This window comes from Neltuma alba, unplaced genomic scaffold (assembly GCF_004799145.2).
Source record: "Neltuma alba isolate B1F8T4 unplaced genomic scaffold, ASM479914v2 tig00012563_pilon, whole genome shotgun sequence".
NCBI lineage: Eukaryota > Viridiplantae > Streptophyta > Magnoliopsida > Fabales > Fabaceae > Neltuma > Neltuma alba.
Window position 1 is genome coordinate 277,456 of NW_021637018.1, and position 17,323 is coordinate 294,778.

A 17,323-nucleotide genomic window follows, 5' to 3' on the forward strand; every position below is an offset into this window, starting at 1 on the left:
ATGTAAACGGACTAATTTCAGTTATAAATATATGTATATATATTGCAAATTGTCTAGTCCCACTTTTATTATGAGGGGCAATAGTATTTTTTTTTTTGTAGAATTAATATCAGTTTGCCATTTTAGTCCTGTGGTGAAATTTCAAAAAGTTCTGAGGATTCTTTAAAATTAATTCTATACTGTGGTCGTTAAACGAAATTTTCCCTTTGTTTTATGTCTCATTTGGTATAACTGAAATACAAAACGGAGACAATATTATTACAGATCTTGTAACAAATGGACATCCTTACTCAGCGTGAGTGGAAATATTTGACGATAGAGACATTGCCCTATTCTTTTTGTCTTTTTTGCCAACCATTGCCCCATTCATTTTCAGAATTAATAATAACATGGCGTCTCTATCATCACCATGACTTGAGTGGAGTTTCTAGCACACTGATCGATTGTTCTGAGCTTCTCCCGTGGATTCAAGAATGAAGCGAAATCGATGTCTTCTCCGGCCAAAGAAGAGTATGAATACGAGATCGTTGAGCAAGAGGATACTGGCCGGGCATGGAGTTGCATGGAGGTGCCAATGAGATTGTTCAATAATGGAGATTCCATGCAACCACCGAATCTCCGACCACCTGTTCAGGGAATAAAGCTCTGCGTCCGGACACCTCAAAAATCCCATTCTAATTTCCGTCCCTAGAAAGCAAAAGCAGTGCTTCACTCACCTGTTGGAGCCTTGAGATCCAAGTAAAAGGTGCCCTATATATGCTGTGTCCATGTCCTTCGTACGTGCCCACCAGTTTGAAATATCTCAAGCACAACTCACTGCCACGCCATTAATATGCAAAGCACACCCTGGTTCTGAGCTACCAAATAATTCAACACGCAAGCATATAATATCATTTTTAGGGTCAATTGCAATGCAATGCAAGAAAGAACCCCACTTCGCCTTACTAGACAACGAGGTAAAATATCTTTACCATATAAGGCTCACCAACTTTTGATGGCTGTCTTCTGCTACTACATGTCCGATTAAAGCAATGCAGTTCAAGTGGGCACCACCATTTTACACTTGCTTGCCTCCTCTGTCATACTCAAAACTGCTAGACTAATGTGTTGATAATCTTTCCACTACGTGGTTTGGTGAGACCAAACCCAAAACTCGGTTAGGATTATCACAAACAGGTTGTTCATGGATGAAATGTCACGTACAAGTGCTGAGGAATTGCGCCGCTTGTTATGCCTGTATGCTTAAACGTGGCATCCACCGCAACCTGCAGAATATTCGACCTCTATTATAACATGCAAGGAAAAGCACTGTTGAGATTGAAGATGATACCCTTCCTATCCTATCCCTATTCCTTCCACTTTTTATCTTCTTGAAGAAGATAAGGTTTCTATTTGTTTTCTCTGCTCCTACTGTACTGGGATCAGGTGATTCCCATGGCTGGTTTTGTTAGTGGCTTCAAAAAGTGCCCCATTTTTCCCAAGTGCTAAGAAATCTCAAAGTCTTAGGTTTCTCGTATTATACTGACAATGATGTGACAGTACATATATGAGACAGATTAGTCGACGTAGTGATTCAAGTCTGCTTTTAATAGCCTGCTAGAAAGAGCCATCTTCATTAAGCGCCTGGATAACCCCTCCAATTTTCTAACGGAAAGACGTGATTGCCTTGCATACTGTGCAGCCTCGCACGGTAAATTCGGATACAAAAAGACCGAATCCGATCCCTTGGCAAGCTATATCTTATAGCAAAAGTAGTGCCACAGGAATAGATTCTCCCGTTTTCCCTTCTCTTAATTATAACTACCAAAGTTTTTTAGTTAAATATTGTCAACTAAATCTCTAGTAACTTGCTCACGCATTTCAGCTTGCAGAGTATTTTAACACAAGTGACTCTTGATGTGCTGGTAAGGAGGATATTAACTCTAAATCTTCGTGCCAACTAACGACAATAAACATCAAAAAACCATTTTTATATAGGTGGTTGTTGGAAGTGAGTACTATCCATCAGATGGTATTGGTACATAAGGAGATAACTTCGTATCTCTAAAAGCATATCTGATTTAAGAAAGCAATGATTGCTAATAGCTACACATATCTTAAGTATATAATAAAAGGAAAAACTGGATCATTGAGATCTTAAAAAGCACCTAGATCTAATTAACTAGTGATTCGAATATATCTGTTAGCCAACATGAATTAAGAGAAATTATTCCTGGGGATATTTAGATAAGGGACCAGAAACCATTTACTCATCTCCACTGATGCTCAAGTTTATCTGCAATAAAAATCAGCACAAAAAGGTGGCGACAGAACAATATATAAGCAGGCCATCTTGTTATACGCAAAGCACAGTATAGGAAACAACAAATACAAACTCGTGAAGATGGAGTTTACCCGCAAGCGTAGCAGAGAGCTGTTGAAGGGCAAGTTGATGGGTTTGCACAGAGGGAACAAGGCATCTTCACCAAGTAACAAGGCAAAGCCGAGCTTATCATCTTCATCCTCTGGTACTGTGGGACACGTGGCTCATCAGGACTACGTAATTGCACAGTCAAAGCCGAAGGTTTCGTTTGTGGTGGCAGATAATAAACGCAGTGACGTTGTTGCTCAGTTGGAAGACATATATGGGGTAGTCGCTGATGAGAGCGTGGACACTAAAGCTGATCTGTATATATCTAGAGTTCAAGAGCGTTTCAAGCTTGAGCGATTGAACTCAGAACGCATGAGGTTTCAGGAATCAAGTTAGATTCTGCTCTTTGTCTGGCTTCCATGTATCTATCGTCAAACTTCCTTAGTCTTCACAGTTATAAGTTGTAACTGCGTTTTCCTTTCTTGTCTTTTCTTTTTTCTTTTGAGATTGTAACTGTGTTTTCTCTCAAGTCTATACAATACCAACGGCAGCAGAATTACCAATCCGTTTTAATTTCGCAGCGCATTATTCTAATTGTCCCCAACTATATACGTGATGTCTCGTTGAATAGGTGCAGCTCTGTTTTATTTTTATTTTATTTTTTTTCAGGTTGTAGCTCTGTTTTCTTCTCTCCCATGTTATTAGGAGAAGATTATACACCCTCGCAATCAGATGTCAAAACATCAATTCAATCTAATTCAAAGACACATGGAATTTTTAATACTCCTCCGGTCCTTATTATAAGACCCCATTTGACTTTTTATTTAGTCCTAATTATAAGACCCCAATCCATTTTGTCTCTTATATTTATGCATTTTTTGCCAAGATAATCCTTCTAATAATGATAGTTTTAGCCAATATACTTAATTAGCAAGGATATTTTAGGAATGACAACACTTATTTATTATAAATAACCAACTTAACTTACTTCCTTAATCTCCTCAAATAAGTCAATTGGGTCTTATAATTAGTACCGGAGGAGTATATTATTAACCACTTTAATTTTGTGAAAGTTTTAATCTGGTTTCTCAAATTTTAAAAGAACAGAATATTATTATTATTATTATTATTATTATTATTATTATTATTATTATTATTATTATTATTATTATTATTATTATCATGTCTTCCTAGTGAACCGACTTACACGGCAATATTGTTAATGTTAAGTTACCACTACTTGTATGTTTGTATTAATTTATTTTAAGTGATATTATGTTCTGCAAGATAAGCATGTAAAATGAGTTTTTCTTATACTACATAAAAAGCATATTTTTGGGGTTTCCGAAATAAAAAGATGTAGTAATATTTGGCGTTAAATAAATTCTTCTTTGGATTGGTGGAAGAAGGTAGAGCAAATTTTTTCCCCCTAGAAGAACATTATTGTTTATTTTTTGTTGTGTAAATATTATTCCTTCCAGAGCTCAACACTAGTAGCTTTGAAATAAAAGACTCGCATGATATTGCTTAATTAGTTGGGTTGGATCACTCTCCGGGTCAATTGACCCAGGCTGTCGTCGGGTTCATGAGTACTTCTTGTGTTTCGAAATACTTGCAATTCCTTGCTTCAGAAAATAAGAACAACAGAGAATTCTTCTCCCCTCCATCTCCTCACCTTATCCCATTGTCTCGATTTTCGAAACAGATATGATCCAATCCTTATCATATAAAAACCTCTCATCTTTTTCATTCTCACATGTTCCCGCGAATACCCCACTTGCCTCTTTTTACCCGAGTTGAGGTCACAGAATCATGAGGAGCCAAGTTGAGGATGAAGATGAACATTCGAGGGTGTTGAATGAGATCCAATCTATGATCTTTCACATCCTCAAGTTCCCTCTTTTACCCCTCCCCTTTCGCACCCCATATTCTCAAGTCGCTGCCTCCTCTTCCTCGTCATGGTCCTTGAATATGAGACATCTCTGGGCCACTTTGCTGTCGTCGCAGGTGTCTCCGGCTGCTCTTGCTTCTCTGTTTTTGGGGATTTCTCTGGCCTTGATGCTCTTCGGGTCCTTGGCTTTTGTCATCGGCTTCGTGTTATTGCCTTGGGTTACTGCTCTGGTATTGGCATTCTATGCTGCCACGGCGGTTTCAACCTTATCTCGATTGGGTCGGATCCTTCTTGGTTCTTCCCCGATGCTCAAGGATATGCCCCGTGAGTCCCCACTTACTTGGCACTTCCTTCCTGGGATGTTTTTCTCTAGTATGGTTCATTTATTCTTTTAAGCTTTTGTTGGTTATGCGTCTGGTTATTGTTATGGATTGATTTGCACGATTGTAACTTTCCGTTCCCTCTGGATTTCTACACTTGCAGGCTCGGATTTACTGAAAAGCTGACACCAATGTCTTCATCGGGCTAGAAGGGGAAAGATTGTCTAAGACGCTGAGATCGAGAGGATGATTCACACGTGTCATATATATTATTGACATTCGATTATAGAAGAGTTGTGATGATGTGGCATCAACTTGAATGAACTGATTAATCTGTTTCCCGTCTCTCTTTAGTTTTCCTCTTGTAATTAGTCTTGCTTTCTTATGGTTGGCTCAAAATCTTCTTTTTTGTAGTCTTAAGTTATCAAGAGTCTGTATTTCGCGTGCAAACCCTACTTCATAAAACTTCTGAACTTGATATTTCTGATCCTCAAGGGTCGCGAGTAATAAAGAAATAGGATTGACGACGAAATTTTCAGTTGACAAGTAATATAATCCGTTTGCTAATAACAAGCGCAATATGCTTTTACCATAATAAAAATCAGGGACGATGAATACAGAGTATAAGAATATAGAAAGACAAGAAATGAAATAGAGAAGTATCAAGAACTGATGTGAACTCCAATGGCAATGAGGAAGATAACCATGAAGCCAAAGAAGAGAAGGGTGTGGACGAAGATGGAGATGCCGCTGGTTTGGAAGTTGCAGAATTCCACGACGCGGCCTTTGCCTGGAAGCTGAAAGAGTAAGCCAGGAGTGAACAGCACAAAAAGCACTAGGCCAATCACCACAGGGCCCCAGTCTGCCATTTTTACCAGCGTGAGAGGAAGATGTAAATTCATGAAGGTGGAGGATCGTGGATTTATAGGAAGCAATCTTAATTGGCACAGATAGGGATGATAGATAAAACAAGACGGCATGTCAAGGAAGTCGGACAAGCCAGTGGGCATTGGATTCAACGATTCTGCATTTGAATTCTTCCGTCCCGGACGGCTTCTTTTGTCAGCCACCTCACTCCAAACTCCTAACTCTCTGTTACTCTTAGCCGCTGCCTTATCAATATCCAGAATACCCAAGAAACCCAAAAGACTTTCGCTTAACGATCTTTTTTCGCTTCTTCTTACCTTCAGATTCCTTCTTCTTCGTGGGGTTTTTTTTTTTTTTTTTGGGGGGGGGGGGGATGATTTCCTTTTCTTTCCTGCCACACGACATGCGCGTCTTACGTGGGAGAATACAAAAGCTAATGGAAATCTCTAGGACTTGGCCTAAAGTTCACACTTGGAAAATTGCCCACCTGCAAATAATGCTGCGCTGCTTGGAGCCCACCCAGATGGACAGTCCAGCATATGTGGAATCCAATCTCATGTCAATTCATCTCATTCTTTTCCAGATTCATACCATACAGGGCTCCCATTTTCAGGTCTGAGCACACAAATTTAGGCACCTACTCGAGTGCCTCGGGCCATCCCTCAAATCTTTCTGGTCATCCTTCTTTTTCTCTTTATCAAAATTAGTTTAATTGAATCCATAAGTTAGAGTTGCTTTAATAAATGCGCAAAGCAAACAGGAAAAGAAGCCGCCGAATGATAAATTATGCAGAAGCTTACGAGAAAATAATGAATAAAGCAGGACTCCTAAATAGCCATAAAGCAGATCCACTACCTCACATTATTATACCTTTCCTCTCCAGCCATCCCAATCTCTTCTTTCCCACCAAGTTTAGCATCATCCCCCTCTCCTTACTGACCAAGCAACTCTGTGCTACTTATTAAGAAACTGTCACATGAAGGCATCATTCCATCATAGTCCACGCACTTAGAAACCAACGAGAGTTCACAATGTTTGAGACAGAGATGGAAGCCGACTGGGGGCCAGTGATTGTGGCGGTGGCCCTCTTCATCCTCCTCTCGCCAGGGCTCCTCTTCCAGATACCGTCGAGGTTCAGGGTGGTGGAGTTCGGGAACATGCATACCAGTGGGATTGCTATTCTGGTTCACGCCGTCATATTCTTCTGTATTCTTACCATCCTGGTTATCGCCGTCGGCATTCACGTACATTTCACTTGATCCCATTTTGCTTCCATGCTCTGCGACAGCTCTGCCCAGTTGTTCAGTAATCAGTACAAGTTTTGTGTCGTTATTGCTGACAGTAATTATAGCCCTCTTTTCAGCAACTCCAGTTCTGTAGATTTCGGTGCTCCGTCAACTCGGCATACGTAATATGTGGCGACAGTCCTATAAATAGAAGTAAGCAAAACTTTGCAAATCCAGATGTTTCATGGTTCCAAATTTTTCCCCCTTTTGATTTATGTATAATTTGAATTGGGTATAAAGAATTAGTAGTGTTTAGTTTCAGGGTGAGACGACAGCCTAACAGAGTAGGCAAAAGAAATGATAAAATGATTGTGAATATAAGTAGGTTTCAGTTTGTAAGAGGCAAACCGAGCCAGTGATCATGTAATTTCGGTTTAGTCTCGCTAATTATAACATAGCAATATACTATCTTCTTAATTCTCATATCTACGATTGACTATTGATCTAATTTGGTCCAACCTCTTCGCCTAGTGTAATAAACGAGGCGGTGAGTTCTAGATGACATCGCCGCTGTATTGCTGATTCACATTTCATCGAGAGTCATTGCGCACAGAAATTTTAGTCTTAAATTCTACCGGGAGAGTTAATTCAGTAACTTTCTCGCATTAACATTATGGTAAAGTTCTGCCGATGAAGAACATTTTGTCACCGCTAGTCTATAGTAATCCTGCTAACTGAGCTTTTCATTAACAAGTGTTTAGTGATTAGCTCCCAAATATCAAGCATGAGATAGAGCTTTTCACTAAAACTTCTGAGTTAATATATGATGCTATCCTGAAAACTGAGCTTAATTAGACTAGTTAACACAGCAATCTTTTCCCCAGAATTACTCACGGAATCAGATCTTCCAAGTGTGAATCCTGATCCAGTGCCCCAAACATAAGAACATACGATAAATCATGCTTGGATAAACTATTTTGGCTGGTAGCCATTTATTGAATGGACATTTGGAACCCAGAACCAAGGCTAGCAGTCGAGCTGTGTTCCTGGGTTCCACGAAAGATTAAACATAGTAAAGTTTATTGGATTTTAACATCTATGATTGACCAGTGTTCAATATAATATTAGTCAACAACACTGAGAAGAAGAAAAAAAGAGACTAAAAATTGGCAGTCCACCCACCCGCATAAGAATAAATGACCAGATAAATAGATCTGAGGAAGCTGGATGCCACGGCCAAGAAGAGAGATCAGATCTGAACCGCATAACTATACAGAGTTGAGAATATAGGGTTACCGGTGGAGAAGGAATGATCCAGATCCAGGGCGGAGGTGTCAGCCAATGTAAATATGAATGTGGAGAGCCAAGAGAAGGATGGCGTAGAGTGCGAAGAAGATGAGAGTGTGAATGAAGATGGCTTTGCCGTTGGTCTTCATGCCTCCGAACTCCAGCTGCTTGCTGTGTCCGGGGAAGGAGCAGAGCAACCCTGGCTGAAGAAGCACGAACAGCACCACGCCGATGAACACTGGGGCCCAATCCGCCATTTCCTTCCGCAGCCGATCTTTCTTCCGATTTCAAGCTTTCGCTGCCTCACCGACTCCACTTCGCTTGCACGTTCCACTAGAGAAAGCCAGCTGTGACCTCAATTTCAAAACTGATAGCCACTGGGTCCCACCTACAGTCTCCTCTCGTGCACCCGCCCCTTTCTCCGGCCATAAGCTTCATTACTTTATTACTAATTAATATTTAAATATTTAAATGACCAATACCGTCTAATTCAGTCGCCTTTTTGAATTTTGACCCTTATCGTTTTGCATCCACGCTTACCAAAAGAATCACTTTCCATTCGCCTCTTCTAACACCACACCGCCATCGCGACGCTTCCGGATAAGAATAAATTTACGAAAGCAGAGAAAAGAGCCTTTGCCTAATAAATTTTCCTTTCTTATTTATTGATCGCAAAATTACACAAGAGCACAAAGCTCAGTGATTATTGGATGAAAAAAATATAGCATTAATAGAGATTTCAGTAGATTTTCCCTTCCTTTTGTTGTATCTTGTCAGCTTGCTCTCTGTAGCCCAGTAGCCTTCTTACATAATAGCGTGAGAGTGGGGGACAGGGACAGGGCTGTAATCAAACGTTAAAAAATGGACAATGATGGAGCTTCATCAGCCAGCTCTAATCACCATTGTTTAATAGAAGTGCGATGATAATACAGCCAGCCAGACCAACCAGCTTTTGGGAATGGACTAGTAAAGAAAACGATGCCTTCCCTTCTCTTATCCGGGGAAAAAAGAAAGGGAAATTAAATTTTTTTAAAAAAAAAGTGCATGATTGATTGATTATTTCTAGGTTGGGAATCGAATTCTCTTCCAAGTGGCGGAACAGAATAATATATGTGCCAACGGATGCTCTTCTTGCTCCTTCATATTCACATACACCGCCATATCCATATCTTCTTGTTACTGTGAGAGTTATTAAGGATGTTGGATTGGGCTGCTCCTCTGATAGCGGCTGCCCTGTTCGCATTTTTGTCGCCGGGAATGATATTTCAGATGCCCGGCAAGAATCGGCCGCTGGAGATTATGAGCATGAGGACCACCGCTGCTTCAATCTTTGTACACGCTGTTATTTATGGTCTCTTCCTTATTTTGTTCTTTATCGTTCTTAATGTCCATCTCTATTTCTGAATTAACCTCTGCTCTGCTACTGCGGTAGCTTAAAACATCAGCCTTTCCTCTGTTTATTTACGTCCACTGTATGTAACTGTAATCTACTGTTACAAATTAAACTCTAATCATTGCATGGACTGCTTTGAATTTTCACACCATAGCCCTCCTGATTCATGTTTCATACGCCTGCTCTTTTCTTCTTGGATACCATGTATGGCGGCCTTAAGAGGTTGTTTTTCTTTATCTGAATTACCTTTTGCTTTTTACCCAATTCCAATTTTTCAGCATGTTGTCGCGAAATTAAATTAAAATGAAACCATCTTGTTTCCATACCTATTAGCAAAAACGCATCAACCAAATTCAGCCACACGGTAACATAGAAACCTGACGGCTCTCTGTTCTTCTTCTTCGTAATGTGTCATAGAAAGTTAGAAACCTAAAAATTACGCGCGCGCGCATACATAGAAAGAGCATGGATCCCCAGGAAAAGCATGTTATTATTCATGGCTTGTAATCAAGAAACGAAAAACCCGCGTACTAAACTGGTTAAGGTAGTACTACTTCTGATACTAATTATAAGAGCTAGTTGACTAATATGATTAATTTGAAGAGATTAAGAAAAGAATTTAAGTTAGTTATTTGTAATAAATATATGTTGTCTTTTCTAAAATATCCTTACTAATAAAGTGTACTGGTTAAAACTACTATTATTAGGATGATTACTTTGAAAAAAATGCATAAATATGATAAACAAAGTGGATTGGGTTTTTATATTTAGAACCAAAATAAAAGTCAAACAAGGTCTTATATTAAGGACTGGAGGTAGTAATTCAAAACTTAAATGAAAGATCAACTCAAAGTCAAATTGGTTATATTAAAATAATATAATTTAATTAAAAATAACAAAATATAATAATATTAATGATGACTAGTAACAAAATACAAGAAAAAACAACAATAGTTTGATTGTAAAAATAACAAAATACAATAATATTAAAAATTTTAATATTTACGATTCTTAATAACTAAAATTAATAATCATTAATATTAGAATTATCATTAAAATTTGTTTAAATCTATAGTCATTAAAATGTTAGGAGCTGAATGAGAACAAATAAGATTAGTAGCAACATAATCATCCAAACCTGTTTATCATTGAGTTTTACCTATTCACCCTGATTTTATCGAGTTGGTACCGGTTCAATTTTTGGCCTGCTCAATATCAAAAGCAAACCGAACTACTAATTGGTGCACTAATTTTCTGGTTAAACTATCTGGTTCGGGTTTGTTTTCCTTTAACTTTTCCTAATAGCACTTCGGTTATGGATTTACATATAAATTTTATATTTTACGTTAATGCTGATATCAACGCAACGCAACATACAAGACGGGGGAAGGTTAATATGAAGTCCGGAGAACAAAGTCAAACAATTAGGGACGCAAAACTTGAGCTCCGCTCTTAGCGGCCAAGTGTGATCATCTGACTCGTTAGACTTCCAAAGTTCTGAATACCTAAAGGCAGGGGAGGGAAATCACGGACGTGATGGATTCGAGACATCTCGGTCCCTTGGTCTCTGTCCTTTAAACGACATGACTTTCATTTGTTGAACTAATTGATCGATTGATTATTTGTCAGATTTGTTATTTTTCAAAAACTAATTCATTAACTTTATAAATTGGTACATAATTTAATGTTTATATATATACACACACACATGGTATAACACCACATACTCTACTCTGACTTCAACGTCCTCCTATCAAAATTGCCAACTGGGGCGGCATGCTTGTTTCTTTCTTCTTTATTCTGTTCTTTCTTTTCTTTTGTCTTTCACCTAATCCTTTTTCGAGGGTCACTATAAGTTTTAACACTCACATTAATTCATCAGATGAAGCCTAAAATTCAATTAAATACGAGATTATACAGTAATAACCAGAAGTCAGAAAGAAATGAAAGGAGTACGTGGAGATGATAATGAAATTGGAGATCAACTAATTAACCCAAGTACAAATGGATGCTGACAAGAAAGTAGAAGATACAAATGAGAGCAAAATAGAGCGCTGTATGAACCAGAATGGAGACACAACTGGTTCTGAAGTTCCCAAACTCCATGAACTTGCCGCTTGCCGGTACCTGAACCAGTAAGCCCGGCGTTAACAGTACGAACAGCACCACCGCCACAAACACCGGCCCCCAGTCCGCCATCTTCGTCTTCTTCTTCCAATGCCTGCTTTTACGAATAGCTATCTATATATGTTGGGACGACAATATGTGCTTATAACTCAAAGCAGACAAATATACACACATATATATAATTAGATATGTATGCATAAAGCAGAGGATACGATCGATGTAATCTATCCTGTGCAAGAACGTAAGTGACTGATGACGAGGAAAAGCCAAAGTAGTTGTTAACGAAACAAAAATGGACCTATGCCCATTCAAATTTTAGGAGATGATATGTATAAGACCAGTCAACCACGCACTTGCTTGTAAAGGATGTGAATTAATCCATGTTTTTTTTTGAAATCCATAATCTGCTTTAGAAGTTGGATCCAACAACTAAGCAGCAAAGGCGTGCTTTTTTGGTTGCTTACTAATTAAACATCCTTATGAATACAGACATATCTATTTGCGTTATTGTTTTAATTTATTAATTTTTCCTTTATTTTGTATGGCTGAAAAAAGTTTCTTTTTCATAATATAAAAAAAAAATTGATGCCCAGCCCACTTTTGTGTCCTTTATTAATTACTTAGTATTTGTATTCAAGCCGCTTGTTGAAATTTGTTTAAGTAATAACCTAGCTACTTTTGATAGGTAATTAATCAGTAGTATGACGGAAAATTTTAAAAGAAAGATGCTTAAAAAGCTATCCAGATATTTTTTTTAAAAAAAGAAGAAGAAGAACAACACCAGACATGCATTAATGAAGCTAAAGCAGGCATTTTTATGATACTGCATCGCTTTGAAATGTCATTTTAAGCTAGGATGACTAGTATTTGGCGATAATTACACACGAGAATTGGCAAAATTGATCCGAATATAAGATTTAGAATTTGTAGAAATAATTAGATGAGGAGGACTCAATTCGTTTGACTTTGACTCTGGCTTCGACCCTTAAGCATTGATTGCATGCTGTATCTACAGATCAGTTGGCTTTTGCAGGGGACAGAGAAAATATACGGAAGGCGAAAACACGTGGGAGTGATGGATGAAGACACATATGAAGGAAATCATCTGGGAAAAGAGAAGAAGTGTGAAAAGAGAATACCAAAAGCGAGGCTTGTAATACTGAGTCTGACCCAACAAGAGGAGGAGGCAGACAAGATCGTCGAAGATGATCACGATGACGACTTAATGAGTACGCAAAAGTATAAATAAAGAAGGAGGCTCAAACACCAAAACGACGTCGACAGCAGGGTTCGAACCTGCGCGGGCGAAGCCCAACAGATTTCAAGTCTGTCTCCTTAACCACTCGGACATATCGACGTTGGTGAACCTCGTTCCCCATTAATATATAATCTACATAAAAGTCCAGCTTTGTGAGTTCTCATAAAAAACATGGTCTTCTTCCAAAGAGACAGCCCTGATCGTGTTATTCCCACAGTTGATAGTCATTGCCCTCACCCTGCATTGCTATGACGTAGCCATCTGACTCGGCATTGCAACTCAGAGTAGAATGATGACTAAAGGTGTGTTTGGGATTAAGTTTGGAGGCCCAAACGTACATTCCAACCGGAAAAGTAATAGGTAGGTTGAAAAACGATATTTGGATCCACGTTTTATGCATATGACTTCTGTCATTGAAATAAACTTATGCAATAAGCTCAAAGAAGCTGCTTTTACTCAATCTGACTTCTGTAAAAGTTAGATTAGAAAAAAATTACTTCTGTCACCGCTATCCTAAACACACTCTAACACAACAATATTTTTAAAGCATTTTTTTACTGGCCATAACCATCCTAAACTTATAATATTAAGCGCTACTAGAAAAATATGTTAGTTTTCTCAATCTGCAAAAAATTACTTTAATACCCAAAAAAAATGTAATAAAATGAGTTTAAAATATTAAATATTACGGAAAAAAAAGACTCGAGGCACTGAATATTACTTAATCCCTTCAAAGCAGCAAAACTGAAAAGTTTCCGTGCTCTTCTAAAAGAGACTATTGACAAATCAGGCTATTTCTTTAGTAGTTATGGGCTATGGATCTCTCTACGCTGTTATATTTTTGTTTTAGCTGGAACATGGAATTGTCAAATAGTGACAAATTATTGCCGTCCAGCTTGTGCTGAGCTATAGTAGTCACACAATTTCTAGACGAAACCATTCACGTCATAGAAAAATTGATCTGATAAGCTTTTAGGCAATAATGTTATGATTAATCCAGTAGCTTGGTTACAATTTTCACACTGATTGTCAATTATTTCCAACATTAATTTTCTTCATTATTTGATTAATCATTGGTATTAACAGAATCTATAATTCTGTTTTTGCGTCCCCATAGTCAATTACAGCTATATATGTTTCGTACGCGACGTGGCAGGTTATAACGGACACCCCCATGCTTTACACTTGCATCATTCGATCAGGTCGTCCAGAGAAGAAGAAACACATCACTCTGTTTGATCATTGATCAGGGGAACCACTGGAAAAACAAAAAGTTGACTAATGCGGAAACTTGCTGGAAATATTATTTAATACTATATATAATAGTTACGTATATATATATATATATATATGGGACTACAAACATATTATTACTGTATGAACACACCATGCACAGAAATCTCACGAAGAATTGAATTTAGTACAATCTTTCCTAATCTCGCCTTCATTCCCAGTCTTGACCCCGACCCTCCCAAGCTTCCTCATGGCGGTGGCAAAAGCAGCGTTGAATTCAGCAGCGTTGTTGGCGAACTCAACCACCGTGGACCGTGAATCGGAGTCAGTAAAGAGCACCTGATCAGAATTGAGCAATCCCTGACCTGAAACCAAGTTCTGGTAATACAAATTGTCGAACGCTTGTGGGGATTGAACATCCAGATCGATGGCCACTTGAGGGTCAAAATTTCTAGGGCACTGTTGCATCAGGCTTTGGGCGAAGTCGGAGTTCATAGAAGGATCCACCGTGGAAGAGTAGAGTCGATCGGTGAACTCGTTGCAGTGTGAGAACCCCACCGTGTGTGCTCCGGACAGTGCTATCATATCGGTTTGGCTCAAACCGTGCCGACGAAACATGGCATTGAGTTGGTTCAGATTGAAGTTTGCTTTTGGTAGGTTTCCTTCGACCCGAGAGGCACTTGAAACGAGGCCATCCCTGCGTCCGAGTTCGACGTTGAACGAAGGGCCTCCAACCTGAAGAATAATGAATGATACATCAGAGTTTTGGATTGAGATTAATGGAAGTTTTTGGGTTTGGGTTGACTAATTACCAAGGCGACAACGTCTCTGGCGGCGAGAGCTAAAATGTCTGCGCATGAAACCAGGCCGGGGCATTCAGCTTCCACGGCTTCCTTCACTTTAACCACCGTGTCGAAGCCATCTCCGGCCAGCGTTAGATTGATTTCGGCATCCTTCTCTGCGTCATTATTTGGCGATTGGATCATCACCGAAGCGTCACATCCCTACCAATGTGTTACAGACACAAGCATGCATTGATTCAGAGCCCTCTTGAAGAAGAAGAAGAAGAAGAAGAAGAAGAAGAAGAAGAAGAAGAAGCGATTTTGCTGTTATTTGTACAGTAGTAGTTCTGTTGTCGGTGGTTAAATAAACTCAGAAATAATAGCTCAGGTTTGTTCCTTTTTATTTTTTATTTTCTTCCTAGTCAATTGTTTTTTATTCTGTGTTGGCGTCACAGGAACGTAACGGCGCCGCCCACTCGAGAACGTTTCAAATTATTTTAAACATAACGATTAAAAATGCCCAGAAATGGGGGAAAAAAAAAAAGAAAGACAGGCAGCCCGTTTTTTCCTGAGAATAACAACGGATCGGAATTACAATCAGCTGCAATTATAAGATCAAGGAGGGGAAAAGAAAGCATCAAGGCTCTATATTTTCGTGGCAGATACCTAAATAGATACTAAGAGAGATAAGGGATGATTATTAATTAAGCACTAAGAGAGATGAGGGATGATTATTAATTAAGCTATTGTCGAACTAATTAATCCGGCTTATTAAAAGGAGTTGAGAGAGAGAGAGAGAGAGAGAGAGAGAGAGAAGTACCTCAACCATGCAGTCATGGAAGAAGAGACGAAGAGTTCCAGGAATGGTGGTGAAAGTCTGAGCCAATTTATTGGTCACTGCCTGGTTTACTATGGCTTCAAGGTTTGGACATGTCGAACTGTAAAAATTCTCCCTTAGCTGTGCTTCTCCCCCACACATCATCGCAAAAACCATCAACAAAACCACTATTCTTCTTCTTCTTCTTATCTCCATCTCTCTCTCTCTCTCTTCCTCAATCAACTTCCAGATGATATCTATATATCTTAGCTTCTCTCTTTGTCTGATCTTTGTGACCTATATATATATATTTATGCTGCGCTACATAATAAGATGACTTACTCGGTTGTGAAGTTGAAATTAAGCATTTATTAATTGTCACATAGCTGTTTTTGTCCAATTTTCTCTTCATTACTTTTGTGTTCCAACTTGTTCAAAATGATGCTTCCCCACTAACGTTACCCTGGATCCATTTCGTGACATATATTAGAAAAATAAATAACCTTTTACGTAGGATGATTAATATGTATTGATTATGTCATAGTAGGAGTGTGGAGATTAGTGAAATTATAATCATATTTTAAAGATGTTATACACAATCTGAAATAGGTATATGTCCTTTGTGGTGCAAGAGCATTTTAATGTCAAATCGTGTCCGCGTGTTAATGGTGTTTGGAATGAGTCCTTTTCGCGGATGCCCGTCAACCGAGTAAGATATGGCCAACTTACAGATTAATTCCTAAGTAATTTTTTTAATTTTTTAAAGCCATGATATGATTAAGCTTGGAATTAATAACATATAAGGAGCTTCGAATTTTTTATGCGCAAGTTTCATAATAATTAACAGAAGTTAATTATTTTAATGCTTAGTTAACGTTTGAATCCATATTTAATTTTTGTCTAAACAAATTCATAACTATTTCTTAACATGACCCTACACTGCAAAAGTCATGCTAATGAAAATAATCTACATTATTATTTGCACACGTCAAACTAAACGTTGATTGGTACAAAATCCTCAGTCTTGCCTGAATCTTGATTGGCCATCGGAATAAGACTTAATATGAAGGCAAAAGCATGACCGGGACTTGCATATTTTTTCCCTTGTCACGTGTACTGACCCATTCATAAAGAAACGTTCTTTAAAATGAAAGTATCTTTCGAGAATATGCGATTAATTAAACCCTTTATTGTCAACTTTTTTTGATGAAATGAACAATGGTGTTTTCAAGTGGAATCAATTGGAATTAGTAGCCATTGCTTGCAAATTTGTATATCAACGTGGTTGCTGATGAATAATTTAAACCCATTTGGTACCCAATGAAAGTGATGGATTTTGACGGTTGAACTAATCTGGCTTAAAAGTAGTGCAGCGATCTGATTTTCCAATTCTAGTTCTAAACTTGGTCTCTCTTTTTTTAGCAGATCTGGTAAAAGCTAATTCTTCTTAACTAGCTGTTGTGCCTGATCCATGGGTATGTATGTGGACAGGAAACCGCATAACCATTGAGATTGTGACAAATTCATTTGTGTCTTTATTTGACTTTCTGGAATTTACGTGATGCCTTTCAGTTTTGGATATAGAGGTTACTCCTCATATGATCTTTTAAACTTTAATATCATATATATATATATATGCTCTGCTTTCTCTATGCGAGTTGATCTAGTTTCAGCGCCCATGGTTCATGCTTCAACGGTAGAGAAGGAAAGTTCTGTTTGATTTGATTATGGCCTTCATTATTTTGGGTCCATAATTGCTAGTTTTTGGTCAA

At 38.4% G+C, this 17,323-nt stretch overlaps 7 protein-coding genes and 1 non-coding gene across 9 annotated transcripts; 4 read left to right on the forward strand and 4 right to left on the reverse strand.

Moving 5' to 3' along the window:
* Positions 1–2,383: 2,383 nt before the first annotated feature.
* Positions 2,384–2,923, forward strand: LOC114728632 (uncharacterized). Its single transcript, XM_028915553.1, has one exon. The coding sequence runs from the start codon at positions 2,384–2,386 to the stop codon at positions 2,744–2,746; it is 363 nt and encodes a 120-aa protein (XP_028771386.1). The 3' UTR covers positions 2,747–2,923.
* A 1,032-nt stretch (positions 2,924–3,955) lies between these two features.
* On the forward strand, positions 3,956–5,048 carry LOC114728611 (uncharacterized). Of its 2 annotated transcripts, none has more exons than XM_028915528.1 (2): positions 3,956–4,613; positions 4,725–5,048. In XM_028915528.1, the coding sequence occupies exons 1-2, from the start codon at positions 4,163–4,165 to the stop codon at positions 4,745–4,747; spliced, it is 474 nt and encodes a 157-aa protein (XP_028771361.1). In that variant the 5' UTR covers positions 3,956–4,162; the 3' UTR covers positions 4,748–5,048. The 2 variants fall into 2 exon arrangements, with proteins under 2 accessions (XP_028771361.1, XP_028771362.1); XM_028915529.1 differs by having other exon boundaries at positions 3,956–4,565.
* A 69-nt stretch (positions 5,049–5,117) lies between these two features.
* LOC114728612 (uncharacterized) lies at positions 5,118–5,797 on the reverse strand. Its single transcript, XM_028915530.1, has one exon. It carries the CDS (start codon positions 5,569–5,571, stop codon positions 5,224–5,226), a length of 348 nt encoding a protein of 115 aa, XP_028771363.1. The 5' UTR covers positions 5,572–5,797; the 3' UTR covers positions 5,118–5,223.
* Positions 5,798–6,241: 444 nt separating this feature from the next.
* LOC114728613 (uncharacterized) lies at positions 6,242–7,162 on the forward strand. The gene has a single exon (XM_028915532.1). It carries the CDS (start codon positions 6,460–6,462, stop codon positions 6,685–6,687), a length of 228 nt encoding a protein of 75 aa, XP_028771365.1. The 5' UTR covers positions 6,242–6,459; the 3' UTR covers positions 6,688–7,162.
* Positions 7,163–9,009: 1,847 nt separating this feature from the next.
* On the forward strand, positions 9,010–9,482 carry LOC114728615 (uncharacterized). Its single transcript, XM_028915534.1, has one exon. The coding sequence runs from the start codon at positions 9,139–9,141 to the stop codon at positions 9,343–9,345; it is 207 nt and encodes a 68-aa protein (XP_028771367.1). The 5' UTR covers positions 9,010–9,138; the 3' UTR covers positions 9,346–9,482.
* A 1,722-nt stretch (positions 9,483–11,204) lies between these two features.
* Positions 11,205–11,782, reverse strand: LOC114728614 (uncharacterized). The gene has a single exon (XM_028915533.1). It carries the CDS (start codon positions 11,531–11,533, stop codon positions 11,324–11,326), a length of 210 nt encoding a protein of 69 aa, XP_028771366.1. The 5' UTR covers positions 11,534–11,782; the 3' UTR covers positions 11,205–11,323.
* A 954-nt stretch (positions 11,783–12,736) lies between these two features.
* TRNAS-UGA (transfer RNA serine (anticodon UGA)) lies at positions 12,737–12,818 on the reverse strand. Its single transcript has one exon. It is a non-coding gene; the product is annotated as a tRNA-Ser (tRNA).
* A 1,191-nt stretch (positions 12,819–14,009) lies between these two features.
* On the reverse strand, positions 14,010–15,806 carry LOC114728640 (peroxidase 55-like). The gene is made up of 3 exons (XM_028915563.1): positions 15,555–15,806; positions 14,765–14,956; positions 14,010–14,687 (listed from the first exon to the last, which is right to left on the reverse strand). The coding sequence occupies exons 1-3, from the start codon at positions 15,765–15,767 to the stop codon at positions 14,121–14,123; spliced, it is 972 nt and encodes a 323-aa protein (XP_028771396.1). The 5' UTR covers positions 15,768–15,806; the 3' UTR covers positions 14,010–14,120.
* Between the last annotated feature and the right edge of the window lie 1,517 nt (positions 15,807–17,323).